We start from the raw sequence: 24,645 nt of genomic DNA on the forward strand, positions 1-24,645 counted from the left end.
CAGGTCACTCAGAGCCCCGTCCAACCTGACCTGGAATGTTTCCAGGGATGGGGCATCTGCCACCTCTCTGGGCAACCTGTGCCAGTGTTTCACCACCCTCAGTGTGAAAAATTTCTTCCTTAGATCTTAGTCTGAATCTACCCTCTTAAACCGTTACCCCTTGTCCTATTGCTTCAGGCCCTACTAAAATGTCTGTCCCCATCTTTCTTATAAGCCCCCTTTAAATATTGAAAGGCTGCAGTAAGGTTTCCCTGGAGCCTTCTCTTGTCTACGCTGAACCACCCCAACTCTCTCAGCCTGTCCTCATAGGAGAGGTGTTCCATCCCTCTGATCATTTTGGTGGCCTCCTCTGGACCCGCTCCAGCAGGTCCATGTCTTTCCTGTGCTGAGGGCTCCAGAGCTGGATGCAGGACTCCAGGCGGGGTCTCAGTAAAGCAGAGGGGCAGAATCCCCTCCCTTGCCCTGCTGGCCCCACTGCTTTGGATCCAGCCCAGGATGCAGTTGGCCTTCTGGGCTGTGAATGCACGTTGCTGGCTCATGGCCAGCTTTTCGTCCCCCAGAACCCCCAAGTCCTTCTCAGCAGGGCTGCCCTCAATCCCTTCATCCCCCAGCCTGTGTTGATTTAGTTGACCCGACCCTGTTGCAGGACCCTGCACTTGGCCCTGTTCAACCTCATGAGGTTCAAACAGGCCCATTCCTAATACTGATACAGGACTTGATTAACCGATTGTATCCCTTTTTGGTGCTCAGACAAGTGTCTGTACGGGTGCATATACAGATGCTAGTTGAGAGGTATATAGCTTATGAAACAATAGTTTTCACCAAGTCTGAAAATGCTCAGGTCTAAGTGCGTAGCCCGTGTTTCACTGCAGGCTAGAGAGCCGTCTTGCTTGTCACTGGAATATGCTTCTTCTTGGTCCCACCACATCAATTCTCCACTTGTCCTGTGCATCGGAAACACAAACACGCTCTGTAACCCCTGGGGCTCCTGTTTCTGCACTGTGGGATTTAGTCGCAGTGTCCAAAACAGTCAGCATAGTTGCAAATATTTATTGAAGATGAGAAATAAAACAAAACCCATGCTTGACCATGCTGAGATTAAATCAGAAAGCTGTCTCTGGTCAGGTTTTCTTTTTTTTTGCATACATTATGCCTTTGATTAGAACTAGAAGGAGGGAACCTCCTGCACGGGAGCACTCATCCGCTGAGGGGGGTCTAGACAAAAAATAGCGTACTCTGTTCTTGGTCAGGAGTCTAGCCCTTTTTTTTTTTTAATTAAAATGCTCATTGTTGCAATTCCTTTGAGACACAAATTCTTCAAATTCTTTTTGTTAGAATACCTGCTACCTCCTGTATTTGACTGACCGAGTGACTACTTTTTTGCCTTGAGAAAATGTAAATCTCTTCTCTCTCTCGCTCTCTGCCAGTCTTTGATGGCTCAGCATGCACGCTTAGTAGCAAACCTTACATTCCCTGCACTGGGTCTCAGAGACAGCATTGCTTGCCTTAGTCCCGTAGAAAATCTCTGGCAAAGCTCATGGTCAAATCTAAATCTCTTTTCAGTTCCAGTTCAGCACTGGGGTTAGTTGTGGGTAGCTGTTTTCTGTCAACCTCCACTTCATGTGTTTGCTAGAAAGGGGCATTGCTCATTCAAGTCAGGTTAAAGGTTTATTATGCATATTTGCTACTATTTAAACATACTAAGCTATTTACATATAAACATATGCAACTAAACGTATTTTTATATGTTTATATTACAATTGGATTTGCAATTTACTGTGCCACAATACTGCATTTTGGACCACTTGCTGGAATGTCCATTTGTAAGCCTGTGGATGCTCCTAGATGGATGGTGACAAAATCCGCTTTGTTTTCTGACTCAAAAATGCTTTATAAATGTTTATTTTAAAAGGCTGTGTGGTAGACAGATTGTAAGCAACTCTATTTACTGTTAAAAATAAGCTTGTGAATCAGCTTCGGTGCAGTTTCAGGGGAAAAGAACAAAGAGTATAGAAAAAACAAGGAAATAATTATCTTGACAAGTCATTGCAGAGTATTGCTAAACCGGTATTAAAAAACAGAGGTTACAGCACTGCCCTTCAGAGTTTATCCATCAGCATTATATGGGATATAAATACTGCTATGTTACTTTCACCTACTGTGATATTTGGATTCCAGTGAATTCAAAGAAGGAAAATGTAGTTTCTGTAGGCACTACATAGAAGATGATGAAACATTGTAGCTCTAAAATTAGAAAAAGGAGGATGATCGTGAAATTGCTTATATAGGTCTGGTAGTTAAAGCAGGTTTCTTAAAGCTAAAAATTCTTAAAGGATAAAGAGTGCAAAAATATAATTAATACTTATGTTCCCTCTAACCAACTTTTTTATTGTACAGTGAGGACATCTAAAGAGAGAAATTTTTTTTCACACTCATTTTATAACCTGGGATACAGTCACATAAAATATCTCCACTCAGGAACAAATGCGTTAGCATTTTCTATTGCTAACGCAGGGTTTTCTGTTGCTTCCCTACTAAAAAATGTTCTAAAACATTATAGGAAATCAATAGCTATTTTTACAGGTTTCCTTTTAGCGGCATCAGCACAATTGTCTAAACCTGAAGTAATAGCATCTGTAAAAATAAAGTCTATAATTAAAATTATATGTTAAATCTGTATAATGGACATTGACAGATGTGGAAGAATTCAGAATTGATCTGCCTACACACTGTAATTCTGGCATAGCTTTAAGTCTTCCCACATTATCTGCATTTTACAGCTTTTTCACAACAGCAGCTCGAGGTATTGCATCTAGGTAATAGTGAAGACGTTAATGTAAAGCAAAGAGGAAGATGTGGTGCCTTTATGAATCCCCTGCAACGTTCAAAAGGCAATCCATTAAGACAAGAAAATGTCAGCCCTTTCCTTGCAGCAGCAAAAGTCCATCTTCCTGTTCTTGTTTTTGTATTAAAAGACGAATGTGCATAGTTATGAACATTTGTATCTCTATTCTTTTTTCTTTGAGAAATAGCAAGCAATCTTTAAAGGCTATGTGGCATTTTAGAGGAAGGCACGTGCTATGCATTTCACCTGCATTTGCTCACCTGTGGTTTCTAGTTCTGACCAGGCCCACGAGACCACCAAAGTCAGATAAGACAGAAGCAGCCTGATGGAAAGATGTCTGTCTACTAATGTCAGTCTTCTGACCAGTGTTGGCAGGACTGGTGGGAAACCGGAGATCGTAGGTTCCCGTTGCCCTAGCACACGATGTACTTTGTGAGGACATCACTTTTCTAGCTAGGTCAGTAGCTGAGACCTTGACTATGATGTTTTGGGACATTAGGCAGCATTTTACCTTAGAGTGCAAAAGCTGAGAACTGCAGTGTTCCCTGGTTAAGGTTCACCTTTCTAAGCTGGAGGAAGCCCCATCCATGCTGAGTCATGTGAAGAGGAAGGGACCGAGCTGGTAAGCAGTAAGTTGGGAGAAGTCCTGAAAAGAGAGCTTGGAGGGGCTATAGAGGTGCTAGGTCCCGCCATGGGGGCCAGCACATCCCATCACCTCTGGCTGCAGGCTCCAGGCACAGCATGGGAAGACTTGGCAACCCTGAGACTCCAATGCTCCTCTAAGGCAGGAGCAGAGAAGCTACGTTTCCCTGCAAGGCAGATGGTGGCTTAGTCACATTACCTTCTCTGCCGTGGCTTCTCCAGCTGTAGAATCAGTCTAGGCATGTTTTTTCTTCTGCCTAAGGAGCTTTGGCTTCCGCTGGTGAAAACAGTGTACAAAGGTGAATTATTTTAACTGCTTGTGGTACTGTTTGTCATAGTTTTTTGCCAAGTCAGGTGTTTCTGCGGCATGGACAAGAAAAACTTTGATACCTGAATACATTCATTTATGTGTATTAAAGAGGAAACCAAACTTTAAGGGACATTTGAACATTTTTATTTAAAAAAGGTAAGCTCATGTCTTAGTACGTGTGAAAATTTCAGGTAGTTTCTGAGAGCAAAGTATTACAATGACAAATGGAGAATGGTGGATGCAGAAAGATGGCTTTCCTTAAAAAGCAGCTTTGGGACATTTGTAGCAAAATTTACCTCTTCAACTTAGAGGTTTTTGTATTAACAATTTTTGCTTGCAAAACAATGCTGAATTTACAATAGTAGATTGGAAAGTTGTTTCTCTGACCACAGCTGAGCACATACATAAACAGTCAAATCTTTCAGGCCATGGTCTATTTGTATTCATCTAATATATAACAAAGATGTCCATCACTGTAATATTGCAGAATCTAGGTGTGGTGCATGAAAGCTACCAATACGAGCACATATATAAACAGTCAAATCTTTCAGGCCATGGTCTGTTTTGTATTCATCTGATATATAACAAAGATGTCCATCACTGTAATATTGCAGAATCTAGGTGTGGTGCATGAAAGCTACCAATACCTTGCCGTCAGTTTTGTAGGCTAATACGTTATTTAAACATTCAGTCATGTGTCCAAACTCATTATAACAGTTGGGCATTTAATTGGATACCATGTCCTCAGATTTAATCCAAACAAAGACCTGTGAGAAACCAGTATTGCAACATACTTGTCATAGTAGAAGGTGTTGACTTTGGCTTTTAGCTGTTTAGTTTGTTGTTCGCTTATTGTAGCAAAACGGGAGTAGACATTTAATTTTATTTGTTTATGTCATTCTATCTGGGGAATATTGTAATAAAACATTCTAGGAGCATGTATTTCCAAATAAAAATATGACTGAGTAAATATGAACAGATGTTTTGTGCCTTTTAATTCTTACTTTGTAGAAAACCTTTGATTTGAGTCAGGACAACATTCCCATTAGTTCAGGCTAGTTGAACAAAAACACTTTAAAAAGTGTGTTTAATTGATTATAGAATCACTTATGAACAGGCAAACAAAGCCTTGTCAGCTACTGGGATGTATTCACAGCTGAGTATCAGGAGGAACATGCATAGCTGAGGATAAGAGAGGGAAGGATTTTTCATTAATTTTGTGTCCTGAAGCTGATTTTTAAAGATTACCCAGTGCCTTTAGACTCAGCCCAGCACAAAGCCTGTTGTGAGAGATGCCCAGGCTGGGAGGACAGATGACAGAGGCACTGTGACACAGATACTTCGTGTAGGAATGCCCCATCTTCTTTTTTCCCTTCTATTCTTTATTATTCGGGGTTGGTTGGCATAATCTTTTCAGAAGCATAAGGTGGTTTCTTTGCTTTTTGTTCCCCTTTTTCTCTTATGTGTGCGAGTACCTTGGGACCTCTGTTATAGATGCCTTTACTGCTAGAAAATTAATGAGCTTTATGGGATTGTGTGGACTGTGTAGGATTGCATCCGGCTACAGAAACAGGCATGGAGACAAGGATTTACTTTTGCAACACAGTTTATTCCGTATTTTTCTTTCAGTGGGACACAAAAAGGAGCAATGCAGAAAAACGTGTTTTACTAGAGTTTCAGAGTCTGAACAGTTTGTCCCTTGCTCTGCAGGTGAGCCCAGAACAGTGAACTGAGGAGCGAGGGCACCCACCTTACTCAGTCCTACATAAGTGAACTAGAAGAGTCTCCAGTTTGCTCCTTGATCCTATCAAGCGATATGCAGCAGAGATCAGTATTGTCTTGATACATACTATTTCATGGCAATTTTTATCTTCTGGATTGGCTGAGATCTGGATTCTCCCCTGGAAAAGCAGGTCCCTGCCTGTTTGCTTCCCCGGTCCTTCCCTGATCGCTGGTGCAGCGCAGCAAGTGCTCTTTGATACTCTCCCAGGCCCATGATGGCAGTTGCTGCGTGGTCCATGCCCTGGACCATGCAGCAGTTTGTTAGGGTGATGCTGACAGAAAGTAAAAAATATCTCATTTTGCATCTGTGTGAGTATACTGCTTAGTTCAGTCACACTGAGAATATAAAGGTCATTCTTGTTCAGTTAAATGCATTTTATGTTCTGATTACCTGACCAGAATGAAATTTCTCCCTCGATTTTTTTTGAGTCAGACTCTCACATTGACTTTAAAGCATTTGCTTACTGTTGTCTTAGTTTTTCTTTTTCACATGCTGAAACACAGGCAGACGAACCATAGACTTTGCTTGAGAATCTCTGCAATCCACATTAATGTAATGCTGCTTGGAAAAGACATTGTATATGAGTTGTGGAAGGGTTATCTGTGAAACTTTTGAATTGTATTCATCTTGAGCTCACTGGAGGCTTTAAATCCAATCTTTAATTGAAATTTGAAATTTTAATCTTGCTAACTTTGAGTACTTGTGAGCACAGTCGTTGCATTTATAGCTGTTATGAAGGCAGCTCTTCAAGAGGAAACAATTCCAATGTTTTCCAAAATCAAGATGTGACTTTGGTAATGTTTTTCACAGTTTCTTCTGAACTGAATGCTTCTTTCCTCATTAACAGCAAAAGACCGTGCTAACAATACTTGCTTAATATGTAACAGTAACATTAACAGCGATATAGTAAACATGCAATGAGAATAAGATGATCTGAAAAAAACTGTTTTGCTATTAAAAATCACTACAAAATTCAGTGCTGGTCTAAGTCATTGTTTCCTCTCCTGAAAAAGCTCACATATTAGAAGTCTGAGCCGGTAAAACGTGAGAATCTCAGCTTCCCAGAGGTGTGCAGTTATGTTTTCTTGCCCAGGACTGCAGTGAATTTTTATGTTTAATTCTGTGTCCAGAAAAGCATATTTTGATTTCATGTTGAATTTTACTCAGCCTGAACACAGACAAATTAACTTGCTGAAAAGCAATACTGAGGTGGAGAAAGGAGAAGGAAACAGTGTGTCTGTACCTTTAAAGATAGATTGAAATATAAAAATGGCAAGTGTTTGATTTTGGAAATAGGTTCCTGTTTACAATCTTGGATGCAATATGGTGTGGGCAATAAACTCATTTAGCCCAGAGCATCACACTTACCTCTCCTGTTCTATCCTTTTTCATGCCAAAAGCATCTTTGTCACTAAATGGCTTTGGCATTGTTTCTGTATAAGTCTGCGATGTAAGTATATTATAGCTGGTAATTGCAGATTAACAAGCTTGCTTTCTTAAGGAAGCCAATGCATTGTTAATAACGCTGTCATCTTTCCAGTAGACAATTCACACATTAAAAAAAGGTAAATATTTTCCTTTTAAAAGAAGAGAAAATTAAGTATTAAAAAGTCATCAAAGGAAAAAAGCAGGACTTACAGTGAGATGAGTACATAACTCCCCTAAACGGAATACAGGCATTCAATTTTGCTGTGAGATCCTGTGAGATTGCTAGTACACCCAAACACATGTAAAGTGTTTCAGATTATCAGGACATGGTTCTTCATTTCATGTCACAGTAACAGAGAATTAAAAAAAACATTGTTCTAGGTTTTACATATACATATACATATACATATACATATACATATACATATACATATACATATACATATACATATACATATACATATACATATACATATACATATACATATACATATACATATACATATACATATACATATACATATACATATACATTTACTCAATACAGTTGAAATGTACAATAAGAGAGATTTAATATCGATGTAGAATAGAATTAATTTTACATAGAGACACGTGAGGACAAAATTATATTAAAACTATGGAAATTAAAGAATTAAGACACTATACAAAGTATATTAAAAAGTACTTTGTCATAGTAACTTCTGAAAATAATGTGCTCACTGGTATATGGGCTTTTATAATTAACAATGTACTGTGTGAGACTTGGCAAGAAAGCAGGTCAGCAGGTGGTTGATTTTGGAACATGATTATTATGCTCATACAATGTCTTGAGAGAACACATATTTAACAACTCTTGAAGGTGGATGTTCTTTAATGACTGTACATTGTGCTGTTTATTAAAGTGCACTGTAGACTAATTACCTTAGACTGTCCTGAAACTGTGATGCTAAGACCCTAAATGAACAGGAGAAGCGGCACTCCTGTGTGCTAGCATCACCTACTCTTCTCACAGCTGAGCCACCTCTATATTTCAGAACTTTTCCTGTGCACGCGTCTCCCTGTTGATGAGTTTAGAGTTCATGGCAGAACAACACACTCCCCTGAAGAAGAACATTTATGAGAAACAGCCGTAATTGCACAGAGTGTGGGGGACACCACCAGTGTGTCCTGCCTATCGGTATGGAACCACCGCTGCCTGGGGGAAGACTTAGAGCTCTTCAATCCACGCTCATTTGCTTCATGAGCAGATTTGCTCTGGCCCTGACTGTCCTCAGGGACTTTATCTAACTATTTGGATTTTGTTAGTTCGGTTTGGGAAATGTGCTGTACTTAGCCGGGTTACTGAGGTTCCACTGGCAGTGTCAGTGGAACTCTAGTGCAAGCAGCATTAAAATGAAGTACTTGTAAAAAGCCTCTCTGCAAGTGCTTGAGAAGTTCAACTGTGAGCATCGTGATTGTTATTAATTGCACAGTCCAATCCCAGCAGCACTTACAAATAGATGAAAAAACAATTAACAGAAACTATAAGAAGGCTCCTCAACACTGTGTGCTCTTAATCTTTCTGTATTTTTCTGACCAAGAATTGAAGTAGCTACTTAGAACTTTTCTTCATTGTTCATTCCATGTGGCACATACATACAGGCAAGGAGTGCTGTTTCATAATCAATTAAGTTATGTTTATGACAAGAATATTTAAAATGCTGGTTCTGTAAAGCTAGGAGTTGCTAGTGTTTCTTTTCTAGTTGATGTACACATTAAGTTTTACTCTGCATTGCTGTTATTCTTGCTTACTCAAGAGATTGCTATACAACACAGGATACTAAATTTTAAATGAGTCTGACACAAAGCCAGACAGGCAGGGAGAGATGCATGTCTTTGTAAACTGGTGTTTAAGTCATTGCTCTTGGGGACAGAATAATGTCCCTTACCCTTCCTGTCAGACAACAGCAACACTGGCATTTGGGATGACATTTTATAGTTTTAATTCTTTGATAGAATGTCTTATTTGCTACCGTAAAAATGATTGGGTCAAGGCAACTATTGATGCTGCAGATGATCTCTGTGACTTTATAAATGGCACTTAATGTGCTTATGTTCCCACAGGGCGGTTGGCAATTCATTCTATAAATTAGTATCACTATCATCATAACATGATAAGGTGTGAAAGAAACAGCAAATACAATCATAGCAGCTGAAATCAGTAGCAGAGGCCTAACAAATCTGTTCCTTCTTTGCTGACGTTTACTGAGTTGTAGTAATGCTTTGAGAGTCAACATATAGCATGTAAAGATGACTGTGACTGGAATTAGGAATCTCAGTACGATCTTGGAGAGTGTGAATGGCACTGCCAATTGTAAAGGTCCTTCAGTGCTGTCCAGGGAATCTATGATGTCATGTTGTCTTCTAGCTGCAACTGTGTAGTAGATCTCTGGTGTCGATGCAATCACTATGAAGATCCATACTGCGATGGTACAAAACACGGCCTTTCCTTTGTCCCACCATGTTAATGAAGCAATAGGATGGACAGCACCTACATATCTGTCAAAACTGATGAGTGTCAGGAAATAGACACTTCCATAGATATTAATACTAAAAAATAGTCCTATGATTTGATAAAATGCTTGGCTGGAATAGACAGCTAACTTCCGGAGATTATAATATACTGAAAAAGGTGCCACGAGAGTCCAAGTAAAGTCACACAGTGCCAAATTAAATAGAAATATAGTATTGGTAGTCCATGTCTTCATGCAGTACACATAATGTCGTAGTGCAAGTATATTGCCAAGAAATCCTGCTAATAAGGTGAAAAGGCAAAGCAGAATCAGCAAATAACAGTACCACTCCAGCTTAGGATTTCTGTGGCAAATTAAAATAGCGCATGTACCATTCATCATCTCTCCATGGAGTATGCCTGAAGGGAAAAGAGACACCAACAGCTTTTAAAATAAAAATTGAGTTAGATGTACTGAATTTAAAATTCAAAACTTTTAAGTTAAATTGAGTATGTTTGAACTGGCAAAAGAATTCAGAATGTGGTATAATGTACAAGCTCTCCCCTATCTGAAAAAAAAGCAAATTCCAAGTAGGTAACACTTAGAGCTTACTCTACAGCAACACCAACACAGGCAGATCTTTATGAACTTTTATACAAACCTCTATATTAATTACTCTCTAATATTTAGTGTACCGTACGATAAGATAAGGGAAAAAAATCATGCACCCTCAGTAACAACAGCATCCCCTTGGCCACTAACGTATCTGTGCCCAGCTTTGGAAGAAGCAGAGGAGAGGACAGTACTTGCCCGTGTTTGTTCCATCCTTGTTTTGATTGCCTTGAGTATCCATACTGGGCCTAGAGGCATGTGTTCTGTGGGCAGCTGTGAGTGGGCTGTGACTGAGATCCAGAAGTCAGCATCAAAGCAAATCAGGCTAAAATCCTTCTTGTGCTGAAGGCCACAGCAAGCTTTCCATCTAAAGTGCTGAACAAACTAAATTTTTTCTTCTTTTTAAATTTTTTTAACATTTTTCTATAAATTAATGACACAGGCCAAAACACTGTGCTTATGGTAGAGTTAGAATTCATTTTGTCGTGCTCTTTATGGCCTAGTTTATATCAATGCCTGTTATGGAATATCTGGAATATATATATGCAGTGTCTTTTTCATAGAATCATAGAATAGTTTGGGTTGGAAGGGACCTTTAAAGGTCATCTAATCCAACCCCCTGCAGTGAGCAAGGATGTCTTCAACTAAAGCAGGTTGCCCACCTCTCTGGGCAACCTGTGCCAGTTTCACCATCCTCATTGTAAACAATTTCTTCCTCAGATGTAGTCTGAATCTACCCTCTTTTAGTTTAAAACTATCACCCCTTGTCCTGTTAGAACAGGTCGTGCTAAAAAGTCTGTCCCCATCATTCTTTTAAGCCCCCTTCAAGTACTGAGAGGCCACAATAAGGTCTCCTCAGAGCCTTCTCTTCTCCAGGCTGAATAACCACAACTCTCCCAGCCAGTCCTCATAAGAGAGGTATTCCATCCCTCTGATCATTTCTGTGGCCTCCTCTGGACCTGCTCCAACAGATCCATGTCTTTCCTGTGCTGAGGGCTCCAGAGCTGGATGCAGGACTCCAGGCGGGGTCTCAGTAAAGCAGAGGGGCAGAATCCCCTCCCTCGACCTGCTGGCCACACTTTTTTGGATGCAGCCCAGGATACAGTTGGCCTTCTGGACTGTGAGTGCACGTTGCCAGCTCATGGCCAGCTTTTCGTCCTCCAGAACCCCCAAGTCCTTCTCAGCAGGGCTGCTCTCAATCCCCTTCATTCCCAAGTCTGTGTTGATACTGAGGGTTGCCCCGACCCAGGTGCAGGACCCTGCACTTGGCCTTGTTCAACCTTACGAGGTTCACAAAGGCCCATTCCTTGAGCTTGTCCAGGTCCCTCTGGATGTCATCCCGTCCCTCAGGCGTGTCAACTGTACCACTCAGTTTGGTGTCGGCTGCTAACTTGCTGAGGGTGCACTCAATCCCACTGTCTATGTCATTGATGAAGATACTAAACAGTACTGGTCTGAATTGGGAACCCTGAGGGACACCACTCATCACCGATCTCCATCTGGACATTGAACCATTGACGACTACTCTCTGGGTGCAACCATCCAACCAATTCCTCATCCACCCAACAGTCCACCCATCAAATCCATCTCTGTCCAATTTAGAGGGAAGGATGTTGTAGGGGACTGTGTCAAAGGCCTTACAGAAGTCTAGATAGGCAACATCCATAGCTCTTCCCTTGTCCACTGATGTGGTCACTCACATCACAGAAGGCCACTAGGTTGGTCAGGCAGCACTTGCCCTTGGTGAAGTCATGTCTCAAATAACCTCCCTGTCCTCCTTGTGCCTTAGCACAGCTTCTAGGAGGATCTGTTCCATGATCTTCCCAGGCACAGAAGTGACGCTGACAGGTCAGTAGTTCCCAGGGTCCTCCTTGCTACCCTTTTTAAAAATGGGTGCAATGTTTCCCTTTTTCAGTCTCCAGGGACTTCACCTGACTGCCAGGACTCTTCCAATATCAATGAGAGTGGCTTGGCAACTACATCAGCCAATGCCCTCAGGATCTGGGATGCATCTCATCAGGTTCCATAGACTTGTGCATGTTCAGGTTCCTCAGGTGGTCACAAACCTGATCTTCTCTTACAGTGTGAGGGACATTGCTCCTCCAGTTCCCGTATTGCAGTCCATCCACTCGAGAGGTGTGGGAAGAGAGACTGCCAGTGAAGATTGAGGCAAAGAGGTTCTTGAGTACCTCAGCCTTCTCCTTGTCCGTTGTCACCAGTTTGCCAGTCTTGCTCGTCAATGGGGGTATGTTTTCTTTTACCTTTTTCAGGGGGAATACGCTTTCTTTGACCTTCACTTCATTTTTCAAAGCAAGATTTTTATGCTTATAAAGTTTTACATTTAATCCAAATGATTTTGTAGTCCTAATAAAAACAAAATAAAGGCTGGAATATTCTGCCAGAATGAGCTGTCACCAATTGCAGTGTGTCATGTTTCTAGAACCTCTCTCCAGACAATGCAGTGGATGCCAAACTGCAAGGTCTGTTCAAGTAGGAGCTGTGTATGAGGGTCATCTAAGACGTCATTTATAGATCAGAGTCCACTACAGTGCTTGGTAGGATGCCAGGATAAAATTTTATGCAGTACAAAACACACTTTGAATGGAAGAAAAGATTTTTCAAAATGTTAATTGATTCCTTGAAAATGTTCAAGCAGTTCCAATCATTAAGTTGATAGTAGCGTTTTTTTTGAACCTAATGTTTTGCTTTCATGTCTACCTTAATGCAATATGACTTTTCCAAAGGTATGTTCACAGACACAGGCCAGAATATAACGAACACGAGCTAGAGTGAAGACCTGCTAAATAGAGACTGCATTATTGTGATTTGCAAACTTATGTTTCACCCAGACAGTGAACTGACAAAAAGCTAGTTTGGACTATGGAATTAAATTAAGAAGGAAAGTTGTTTTTCTAGAAGCTCAGCAACAGAAGCAGTCAAATGACTTTCCAGAAAGTGAATATGGATAGAAAGCCATCTGTTCTACTCCCAGTGTGTTTTACAGGTGGGGAATGTTTGCTCTTGAAATGTATTTTGTTTAGTATTGAAGCACTGTACTTTAACCTGAGGTAGCTGTACTCTTTTTCCCTACTTTTCCCCATCGCCTTTGTGAAATTAAACTTTGTGTAATTTTTTTCTTCAGCTGAAGTTCATAAGATATCCCTGTAAATTGTTTAAAATGTAGCCTCTTTAACAGCTACAATACAGATAATTAATACTTACAGTGTGTTCAATGAAAAGGCGTTTGAATATGTATAGGAAAGTTGTATCTTCCTAAAATTATCCTGGTTAGATGACATATGTGATTTGAATTGAACTATATTTCCAACCCCTCAGCCTTCCTTTTCAATAATTACGAATGAAGGCACTAAGCACTTGATTCCAAGTTGTGTTGGCAGTATAAATGAACCTTAAACTGGCTACAAACAGCTTGGCCATAGCTGCATGAGGGAATTGTAATGCCAGGTTCCCTGATCTCATCAAGCTCCTGGAAAAGGACTATAGGTAGGTCTAAACAGAGGGAGGCAGACAGCTGTGCCACCAATTCCACTTTGCTGTAAGTTGGCTGGATAAAGCCTGGATGTGTAGCCTGGTACCTGAATTAGGGCAATTACAGACCTGAACTAATAAATTCTTTATTCCCTTCATCACCTTTGGTTCACTGGACTGCACCCAGAGTTGAGCTATATGAAGTTAGTTATGTAGCTGGGGGACTAGAACTGCACAGCTGGGTAGGGTGCATTTGGAGATGAGTCATTAGAAAATATGTCTGTGTTTGCATAGGCATTTGTGTCTACCTTGAGATTCATATCTGGAATTTCTAAAATATTCTTATTGTCTCCTATTATTTTTTTGTTTTATAGTAGAGCTTAGAGGCCATAACCAAGACTAGATTCTTGGATCAGGGTGCTTTGCAATTGGTGTGAGTGACTTACAGGGTAAACAGAGGGAAATTGGTGCAGAGAGAAAAAGAACCTTTCCTGAGTTAACATAATAAGCAAGAGAAGAACACAAGGGGTTTGACCCCCAGCTTGGTGCTATAACAAGAACTCCTGGTCTTCTGTCAGAAGAATTTGAAGACTTTTCTACAATCAGGACCCAGTTTCACCGCACGGGATTGGACATAGTCAGCATGCCCTGCTATATCCCGAGGCCACTGGAGCTACCCCAATGTCCAGTAGATCTGCATATGTGCTGTAATAACTTTCAGAAGTGACATGTTTTTTATATGAGACAACAGCAAGTTTTCTGTCTACCATCTTAATAATTCTTATACCAACAGAATAACTCGAGCTACAGGATGTGACTAGATCATCCTCACAGTTCAAGTCCAGAATTTTGCATCTGTAGTTTAAGAAAATTTTCTGAACAATGCTGTGTTCACTGCTAAGTCCATGTATTCTTAAATAAAGCCAGCCAACACACGTACACACATCTTAGGAGTGACAGAATGAGCAACAGCACTGTGGCATTATACTGTGACAGATGAGGAGTTGCATATGGTGTCAGTGCTAACTAAGAACAGACTTGCCAGACTTTGATGAAGGTAGGATTGGGCTTTCAAGGCTAAAAAATACTTCTAATTTATTGAGATTAACTTTTCAGCTGAACAGTTTCAGCCATTGATGAAGATGGCCATGAACATTAAATGGACAGAAAGAGCAATCACATGATTAATACAAAATTAAAGGAATATCTCTGATTTGATGAAGGGCTTGATACTAGAATACTACACATATGCTCAGGAAATGGTTGAAGTTTGCGGGCTCCATCACTCCTAATTAAGACAAGAAAGCATGCTAAATTCATGGGTAAGATTTTTATGTTTCTTCTGTAAGAAGCAGTCTAATGAATCAACTGTGTTATGGGCTGTGGATCTAAAGATACTAGAAAAGTTTTAATGTTTAAAAAAGTGACCTGTTTGATGACAGTTTTTGTGCCTACTTATTGTGTTGTCTCTTCTCCTGGACCTGAAAGAAATATGGTTTAGATCTGTGACTCTCTGACAATGATTATCTACAAGCTCCTCTGTCATTGTCCCTGGCAGCATCTGCACACTCCTATAGAAAGTCAAGAGGGTTTCAGCTGATGAGCTGATTTACTGCCTGGTTTGTTGCAGAGCCCTAAATCCTGAAGTGTCTACTTCCATGTGTCCCCCTTGTACCTGTGATGTGGCCTCCAGAGTCTTGTAGTAGATAGAAGACCTCACTTTTTGAGGAAACTTCTTCTGTAGCTAAGCAACATTGTGTCACTTAAACGAATCTTGATTCACGTATATAGCTAGTTGTAGCTCACAGTTGATCGCTGATAGTCATGCATATGGCATTTAACTTGTATTTGCAAAGCTCCATTAGGTTTAGCGCATTTGTCTATTTAAAAAAATATCTAATTTTGTATGTGGAAATATATCCTAGGAACTATTCTTCCCTGTCATACCTATGGGTTTTTTTGACATTTTTAACAAGGTCATAATAAGTGATTAATTTGGCCTGAAGTAAAAAAAAAGATTAAGCTGATTTAACAGCTTATTTTATGTAGTTTTATTCCTTATCTATTCTCTTTCCCCCTTGCTCCTTTTTACTTGTCATTCTTTATAGCAGAAGTCCTGATTTTACATGAACTGTTTTATTTGTTGCGATTACTCTGAGAATTTTGTTTGCCTGTTTGCAACTGTATTTGAATCTAGTACAAATCTACTCCAGTTACCAGATAGTTTTTCTGCATTTCTGACTATTCATACACCAATATATTTCTGTAATGTGTGCTCTCAAAGTGTGCCCTTTTAGCTCATCTTATTAAATTAATACATCATTTTACAGGGAATCCTAGGTTTTCTTATAAAAATAGCAAGCATTATTTGCAATTTTTATTTTAATATCTTACCTGTTAGGTAATCATTTCATGCATTCCCTTTTTATGTTCAACTGAATTGATATGAAAGGATATAATTCAATGTGAGTATTAAGTGGAGTATTTCACATATTTTAGTTCAACTGCATTTAACATATCACATATACTAGTAAATGGGAACAATAAGTAATATATAGCAGTATTTGCATGCAATTAGGTAAGTAGATTGTGCTAATATCCTATTCCTTTCTCCTTAATGACTCAGTTTGTATTGTGATTAAGCTACTGTTTCTTTCATTAGAAAATGATGTTCATGTACTTACTTGAGAGTTAATGAAGTCCTATATGGCAAACATAAGCTACAGTAGAAGGATAGTTAAGGTATAAGAATTTGCCTACCAAAGATAATATTTGTGAAAAAGTACTTTAAAAAATATGAAATTTATATGTATATGTATGTATTAATCAGTGTGTAATAGCTGAATAGGGAAAATTATATTGCTTTGGAGAGTTCAGGTACAATTAATAAATCTTTCTCTTACCTGTTTTAGAAAGGTTGGAATTATCTATTTTACAGAAGTCTAGATTCCAGGCTGTGCTTTTCCTCTCCATTAATCTGGACCTTCTAAAATCACAACTCTGTTTTGTGAGTACTGTTTCTAATCCAAGGTTTCGGCAACACTCCATATGCAATGGTAGCTCTTCAGAGAGCAAGTGTCAAACTGCAAAGGAGGTATCTTTCTTCATTAAGCTCCTCCTCTCAGTAAGTCTGGATAAATGGCTATTGCCATAGCAGCCTCTGTTTGCTTTTTAGAGAAGGACAGACTTACTGCACATCCCCAGTCCAGCAAGGCCTGGGGCTTTCATTGTTTCCAGCAGTGAAAGAAAAGAGTACAGGGGCTTTGGGCATGTATATGCATGTTTGCACTTTCCCTTTCTTCTCCCTTCTTCACTGCCAGAATCCTTGTTATTGTTGCCCTACTACTGGACTGGTCCATGGACCTATGCTGCTGTTGCCCCATCGCAGAGCTTGGTTCATCCCACCTACCTACCTATCACTTGTTCTGCCCCACAGTTCCCATCTCGTTGCAAAATCCCAGCCGTCAGATAACTCTCATCCTTCAAGTCTGCTTACTCCACAGCTCAGATCCTACTTACCACTTCAGCCCATAGCCCAGGTCTGATCCATGTCCTCCAGTCTTCCTGCCCCAAACCTGCAGCTCCAGTCTTCAGCAGCACACACCAGTCCTGGGATCTTCCTGTTTCATTCCCTGAATGATCACCTCATATTTCATACTGATTTCCCCCATGTTACAGCTTCACCATGTGTCCAGTCCTAATCCATGCTGAAACTGGACTTTCATCCCACAGGTCCCCATTCCCCAGCCAGTCTCCTGAGTGCTCCCAACCTAATCCCATCTCCTCACTAACCTGTGCCAGAGCATCAGAGGGTCCGTTTCCCTTCTTCCAGCCTAGGGTGCCTGTTTCTCCATCCTACAATTACCTAAGGCTTTATGCCCTCAAGTCCATCCAGGTCCATTCAAGATCTCTGGCTTTCTAATTAAGATGTTACTTTTCCCAACCCTCTGCAGTCTCGCTGTTACCACCTTCTCACCAACCAATACTGGAAGCTTAGCACCTCAGTTCTCTCAAGGTTTCTACCCTAGATTTTGCAGTTCAACAACAGCTTACAGAGACTGCCTCCGTCCCAGAGCATTTTACTTCTCACTCTCCTATATCACCTCTCTTCATACTTCCTGTCCAGCTCTTCATCTTCCTTCTGTTTTCCCTATTTTGTCATCTTCTAGTATTTGCACTATCATCTCCTCAGTAGATGTTGTCCTTCACCTTACTGCTTGAGTTACTGGTTGTCTTCCTTACCCCTCTTGGCTTCTGCTGTGGCACTCTGCCTTGCAAAAGCAAATTCCCATCCCTTGCACTGGTGAGGTTTTCAATACCCCAAACAATTGAAGAACACGTTAAAAAATCCGCCTAGTTTTAGAAAAGAAAAATTCTATCTGGAAAAAAGATAGACTATGGTAACCCCTGATAAAACAAAGATATGCTGTTAGTTACAGGGGCATGCAAGTGAGAGAGAGTGAGCTACACTAACTATCTACTAAAATCCATAGAGGTTAAAGGAGAACTGCTGGAGGACGGAGATGTGAACACAAAAGGAGATCAGGATGTCAAGAAGAGTATGAACAACTGGGTTGAGGTGCGTGACACTCACCCAGGTAAGGACGAACTAGTATGGCTGAGCTTTAATAAGAAAGTGGTCATTAGAAATTCTGGTAAGAACAGCTCAAGGGGCTGTACCAGACTTGTATGGATCCAGGAGAAAAAAAACCCCAGACAGTGAATAAACAGTGTGCCTAAACAATTTAGAGATGAAAGACAAAAAGGTGATAGGGTATTCTTGCAGAAACAAGTATAGAGGCTATTATGATGCTAAAAACTAGTAGATATGTTTGGTTTAGGAAAGGAGAGGGCTGGACGAGACAGATTCAGAAAAGGAAAAGAAAGATGAGAGTAGACATAAAGAAGATCTGGAAATTGGATAGAATGAAATTGTATGGGCAGGTGAAAAGAGGAAAGGGCTACAGGAAAAAAAGAGGTGAGAAACTCCTGTGTTTATGATAATGAAGAATAAAGAGGAAAAGGTAAGAGGAGAAGACAGAAAAGGAAAGCTAGTCCAGGAAAAATACGCTCCTGAAGAAAACATGACAAAACAAACAAAAGTTTCATCTGTCACCGATAGTGAGAGTAAGCAGGGCTTCTTTTCAAATGCCAAGACATACCAGTATGCTTTGAAAAAGGCATTCCCTGCAAAATAAAGTATAACACCTGACATGATTAAAGTGCTTAGGTGTAAGAAAAACACACAGTACAAGATTCTACACAGACTCATAATTTGATTTCCTAATGAAATTAGGGAAGCACATAATGTATGTTCAGGGAACATACTTCTACTTCAAATATTTCACACGAGAACAGCTTTCTTAGACATGAAAAGGAAAATGATGCATGAGTCAGTAACCATTTTTTAGCATTTGAAATGCATTGTCATGGTCTGTAATCTTTCTCAGCATCTCTTAAAAATACTGTTACTAATAAGTTATTGTTGCATTTTTTTTTTCCTTTCGACTTCATAGTCAGTGTGTAACATCTGAAGACAGGATAAAAATGTGCGTAAGGAACTGACATTTTTCTTTATGTATGAATGGTGAAAAAAATATTAAGACTGTAGGAGCTTATTTTGTAATACTGCAGTGAGGCATTATAATTCAGCATTTGACAAATTTTAGTTTAATAAACTGCTTGGTAGTTGATCAGTCTTTCCGATATTCCCTTATTAGTAAACATGACCACTATAGCAACTATATTGCTCTTAAACTTGTTAAATATTATCTGTTGGTACAAAGCCCTTTTGAAATCCCATCTGGGATGTTAGGTGGTGTTCTTGCTGGGAGTCAAGCACTGAAAAAAATATTTTTATGCCTTTCCACCATCATTCACCCACTCTTATTTAGGTCATTAATCACAGCAAATAAATGGCCTTTGAAAAAGCAGGGAGCATTAAAAGCAAGTATAAGCGATGAAAAGCAAGGTGGGGAGAGTGCTGTATTGCAGTAAGACCTTTAAGGGTAGGACAGGAAAATCAATCTTGCTCTGGCAAACTTGTACTGTCACATTTGTGAAATGGCAAGAACATTACCATGAGAAACAACCATAGCTCAAATACTCCGGGGAATGTTTAGTTCTCTGTGACGCAGTGACAACATTTGGTGTACATATCTGACTAGGAAATGGATAGTAGTTACGTCATAAGTATGGCTGTAAGCTCTATTCTCTTTTGTGATATGATTTTTTTATGTTACCACTTACAGGCTTATTCAGTTCGTGGTCATGTTGTGGTATAATGCAGCAAAAGTCTGCATTGTACAAAAGAGAATAATACTATTCTTCACCTTTGTGGATCCAGGACTTGAGCGTAGAGTGTAAATGATTTGTCCATAATGTCACAGGAGGTCTCCGGTAGAATTTCAAACTGTTTGTAGGGTCCTGGCACTTGCCCAGTGCATATCATGCTGTTGGGTGAGGTCATCCTAGCTGAACACTTCAGTAGTACTGGAGTCTAAGACTTTTTCAGTGTTTCCTATGTTGACATTAAATGACTGGCAGACAAGAACATGTGGCAGCCTTGTACTACCTCACAAAATAGAGGAGCAATGAGATTGTACAGTATTGTTTTCTCAATTTTACTGAGAGGAGGGGTGATTATTTACTTACTACTAGCCATGTATTTGTGTGTACTTTTGGGCTTAAGCAAGAGTCATCTTTGACTCAAGGGATGGCTTTTTCCTCTGATACATGGAGTTTACCTCTAGTCCAGGCAATTTCTTTCATCCTCAACTGGTGCTGCAGTTACCTTCTCAGAAAAGCACATCATCTCTTTTTCTCATGAATCCAAATGTCCTGAGTCCTCTGTTCTATTCCACGTTTCGGTTTTTCACAAGCTAGGCAAGCACATATGATGAGATCACTATTATCATGTCATAATATTTGACCTGATGCTGTCTATTATCAGTGGAAAGAGACAGGCAACCATCAAGATTTAGTGACTCTCTTGTTTTGGATCAAGAAATAACTGGCAGCAAATAATGGTTCTCACACAGCCTGAGGTACCTATGATACTTGAAAATTTATAACTAGACTTGTTTCTCAAAACATTTCTCAAATGCCACTAAAAAGTGCCGCTTGCCTTGAGGCTTAGACTAATTTCATAAGAGGCATTTGTTTTAGAGCGTTGGGCTGTAACAGTTTCTAGAAAATGGGATGGTTTAGGCAGTTGCCCTTCCAATCCATCAGTCCTTCCCATTTTTGCACAGATGTGCAGCACTACTGTTCGTTGAGCTTCAAGGTCAGCAGATTGATGGAACTAATTCAAATGAAAAAAAAAAAACCACAAAAAAAGTAAATTTTCTTTTTTCTGGATGGGTCTGTTCTCCAGTCTTGTTCACATGTGCATGGCTGCTCAACTTGCTGTTTCAGCATGATAGCAGAGTGGGTAGAGATATTAATGGCTGAAATGGGGAAACATCGAAAGCTGCTTGCCCAGCATGTAGAATCACATGTAGTGTATGTGAAACCACAGCTACATTTTGATCAGGTACCACAGACATGATGTGGGCTCCTTCAGACCTCCACCTCAGTGATTCTAACAGCCCAAATCAGTTTTTCATCAGTTTGTGTAATTACCTTGTAATTTTGTAGGAATAATACCTGTTCATGCTGAACTGTGGAAGAGTAGTTTGGCTGCATGGTACTAAATCTGCCCTCCCCGTTAACACAGTGGAATAATTGGATATAAGGAGAGATACAGTTTAGTACTCTGTTTTGGTTTTTTTATCATGTGAACATGTATTTACTGACTGACTAAAATATGCTTTCTCATAATATTCATACCACAGGTCAGTTGCTCCGTCTGAAAATGTTTCGAGAGGACCATGGGTCTTGGATGACGATGTTCTTCAGTACCATCCTCTTCCTCTTCATTTTTTCTCACATTTATAATCTGTTCCTCATTATGGCAGGGAATATGAGGTGGGTTACAGAGTTTCTTTTTGTCTCTTTTGCTCTAGAACATATTCAACTGGAAACTTTTAATATCATGCTGCTTTACAGTGAACAAGAGCTTACCAAATGTAAACATACTAGTGTTCACTATCTTTTTTTATTCCTCTGCTTTCTGAATTTAGGTAGAATAGTAATTTAATTGGTTAATTAGCCAAGAGGTTTAAAGTATCAGTTATAAAAAGTGGGGTCCTAGACTGATGATAGCATTATGATTACATCAGGGTACTAGTGAATATTATATTAAAAAATTATAGCTCAATAAATTTGATTTAAAGTTAGGGCTGAGTAGTTTAAAAGTATAAGCATTACTATTGTGCATACTCAGGAAACTCAGAGTTAAAGGAAGTTGAAACATCCAAACTTGAGGAAGCTCACACTCAAAACACAAACATTAAATGTGTAGTATAATGCTATTTTGGTTATGTACAATAATATTTGCTGATCCACTTTGTTAAAAAAATTCTTAAAAATATTTTTTTTTTCCCCATAATGTGCTATGACAGGACAAAGTTATGGTTGGCTGAGGGATCTTTTTATGATGTCTGTATTTTAAATGGAGCTTTTAATATTAATTTTCTGGCTAAAGAAGACTTGCTTTCTCCTATTTTCTCACAATTAACACCACTTTCATGTGTTGATTTTCCTAAGAAAACCTACATTATTAGTTATCTAATACATACAAAATGATTTAATTGGACAAAAATACACAGTCATGTTGTTTCTGAAAGGCAAGATAGCATCTGAAGAGTTTCTAGCAAGGAATAAGAAACCCAATGTATGTATGAGTTGAAGAAAAGGGCAAATAATTGAATGACTTCTTCTTAGAATATCAGAGCCTGATGAAGAGTTATTTAATGAGCCCTTGTGCGGTGTGTTACAGACCTGAAGTGTGTCAACAAAAATATGCAGTGTATAAAGTCCTGTTAACATTGTGACATAAAACACAAGGTGAGTGGGAGGCAGACTGGGTGTCACTGAATGAATGTGAAGGCCGACTAGCTGGGCTAATCATGAGATTGTGACATAAAGACTAAATATATTGATTCGAGCAAGTCAGGTAAAGCAGCAGAATCACCGAGTGTTTTAGGAAACAATCATGATAATGGTGAGGTGAAGTAATAGGTGCCCAGTAAGAGGCAGAATAATCATCCCTGAAATGAGGAGAGTGGGAGCACTGTAGGCTTCTGGCTTCCTTATTTACATAGTCATCCTATTATTGGTATGATGTTAAGATTTAAATTTGGTATTTCTAATGCACCATAAACTATAACCAGCTGTTAGACCAAAGCATTAACGATTTTGAAAGCTTGACTCATGTCTGCAAATCAGAGTTCATTTGTCCTTCTCAACGTTCCTGCTCCCCATATCTGTTACAAGCTTCTATTACCTGCACTGCAGAGATTGTGTGGCAATCAGCATCCATGTTCAGGGAAATAGGCACAGCCTAGTACTAGAATAGCGGGTGTCAGTCAATCTGCCCTCTTGCTTTCTGCGGGGTGAAGCCTCTCGTTTCCTGGAGCTTACGCCCCAGCCCTAGATTTGTTGCAGTCGTTTTGGGAAGCTGACCATGCTGTGCTCGAAGAATCACACTGCCTTTTTCGAAGTGGACTGAAGGCTTGTTAAAGCTGTTTTGGGTGTCCATTCCAGCAATAAGGAAGCAAGCGGATACAGTTTCCGTCTCAAACTGCACAATGTAAGCCGTGAGTCAAAACAGAGCCCTTGGATCTGTCCTCTCAAAGTAGAACAATATGTAGTACTTTTGAAAAGAGGGCTTCTACAACAAGCATCATCAAAGTCAACTACTTCATGCTGTCATCATAAAGTGTTTAAAGGAGCGGATTACTTTTTCCTGAGTAAATATAATCCGTATGAAATGTATTTGCTTCGTGGTTTGTACCTTTGTGCAAAAGAACACCTCTGGCTACGCCTTTTGCCACAGCGCCTTACTGAAATGGCTGACACCAGAGAGACTGGCTTCCAGGATAAGGGTCAGAGTCTGCCTGCAGGGAGGTTGCAGTCTTTGCAGAGACAAGCTGACCTTTGTGCCTAGGGACTGCTGTGAAACACAAGCATCTAGAATACACAACTTTCCAATACAAGGACTACGAAGGCCTTACAAATACTGTCTACAAGACTGAGTGAAAAATACTTTTTTTTTTGCATGTGTTTGCCCTTTGCCCTGTCTCTGATTCAGCTTGGCCTGTGTGCTGGCAGGAGAGTGATTCTGACAAGTTTCTTTATGTATGTCAGATGTTCGGTCTCATCAATGAAAACCCCTTGGTGGCTCACGAGTAGGAGAATCGCACGTCTTGCATGTGCATGCCGTCATGGATGGTCACAGCAGAAGCCATATCCTGATGAGGGCTCGAGAAACCTGTGCCAGGAGTGCTTTAAAGTTTCGTCATGTTACCATCTCTAAGGAGGCATATTTTACAGTTGCAAAGATTTGTTTGTTTTTTTTTTTTAAAGTATTTTTAAAGACACTTCACATGTGTCTTAGTGTGGCAAACCTAAAAAGGGTGACTGTATCCCTTAAAACGAAGGTAACAGGAGGGACTGTAGTTTGCTGGGAAGTGCAAAAGCTGAACAAATTGCTGGTGTTTGAATATATATTATAGAGCTGTTTGCTGGGTGAAAGTGTGGCTATTTGAACTGAAAATTTTGTGACAAATTGGAATGTATCTTTCTAAATTTTAAGTCTCTTCTTTTTTTAATGACATTTCCTTTCAGGGACCTCACAGTTTATGGCACTCACCCACTGTACATTAGGTACTGCTTTTGTAGTCCGACCTGAACACCTGGCAAGGAAGCATGTCTGAAAAGCTGTTGGAGAATGATCTGCAGCTATTATTTCTTACTGCTTTTCATCCCTGAAAACAGTAAGCAGAAGCCGAGCGGGGCACAGGGCCCACACCAGCCCAAATATGTGTAACCATCTGAAGGCCCAGCAGGGTTGAGGCACAGGCTTCAGGAACAAAGTGTTTGGTCTGTCGGGTCCTTCTCTGCAAGAAAGGTGTGGAATAGAGAGGATAAATGTGAAAAT

At 39.9% G+C, this 24,645-nt stretch overlaps 2 protein-coding genes across 2 annotated transcripts in view; one reads left to right on the top strand and one right to left on the bottom strand.

Annotated features, from left to right (window-relative positions):
- The window catches only part of LOC104627052 (transmembrane protein 117-like), a gene marked incomplete at its 3' end in the record, with an annotated part of 35,979 nt that extends 14,410 nt beyond the window's left edge, over positions 1 to 21,569 (top strand). Inside the window, exon 2 of the mRNA XM_010295149.1 lies at positions 21,437 to 21,569. Within this exon, the coding sequence (XP_010293451.1) occupies positions 21,437 to 21,569 (133 nt within the window). The remainder of the gene's footprint in view (positions 1 to 21,436) is intronic.
- On the bottom strand, positions 1,507 to 11,321 carry LOC104616365 (P2Y purinoceptor 1-like). Its single transcript, XM_010295148.1, has 3 exons — positions 11,216 to 11,321; positions 9,330 to 9,802; positions 1,507 to 1,629 (listed from the first exon to the last, which is right to left on the bottom strand). Exons 1-3 carry the CDS (start codon positions 11,319 to 11,321, stop codon positions 1,507 to 1,509), a joined length of 702 nt encoding a protein of 233 aa, XP_010293450.1.
- Positions 21,570 to 24,645: the final 3,076 nt, after the last annotated feature.

The sequence above is a fragment of the Phaethon lepturus genome, unplaced genomic scaffold, assembly GCF_000687285.1.
Source record: "Phaethon lepturus isolate BGI_N335 unplaced genomic scaffold, ASM68728v1 scaffold2669, whole genome shotgun sequence".
In the NCBI taxonomy this organism is placed as follows: Eukaryota; Metazoa; Chordata; class Aves; order Phaethontiformes; family Phaethontidae; genus Phaethon; species Phaethon lepturus.

Bases quoted from the DNA above. Each gene is read 5' to 3' on its own strand.
- LOC104616365 (XM_010295148.1), bottom strand. From the start codon at position 11,321: ATGAAGGGGATTGAGAGCAGCCCTGCTGAGAAGGACTTGGGGGTTCTG. The intron at 9,803-11,215 runs GTATCCTGGGCT...TCACCTTATTAG, and splicing joins CACAGTCCAGAAGGCCAACT to CAGGATTTCTTGGCAATATA. The intron at 1,630-9,329 runs GTACTGAGATTC...GCCCCTTTCTAG, and splicing joins CATTCACACTCTCCAAGATC to CAAACACATGAAGTGGAGGT.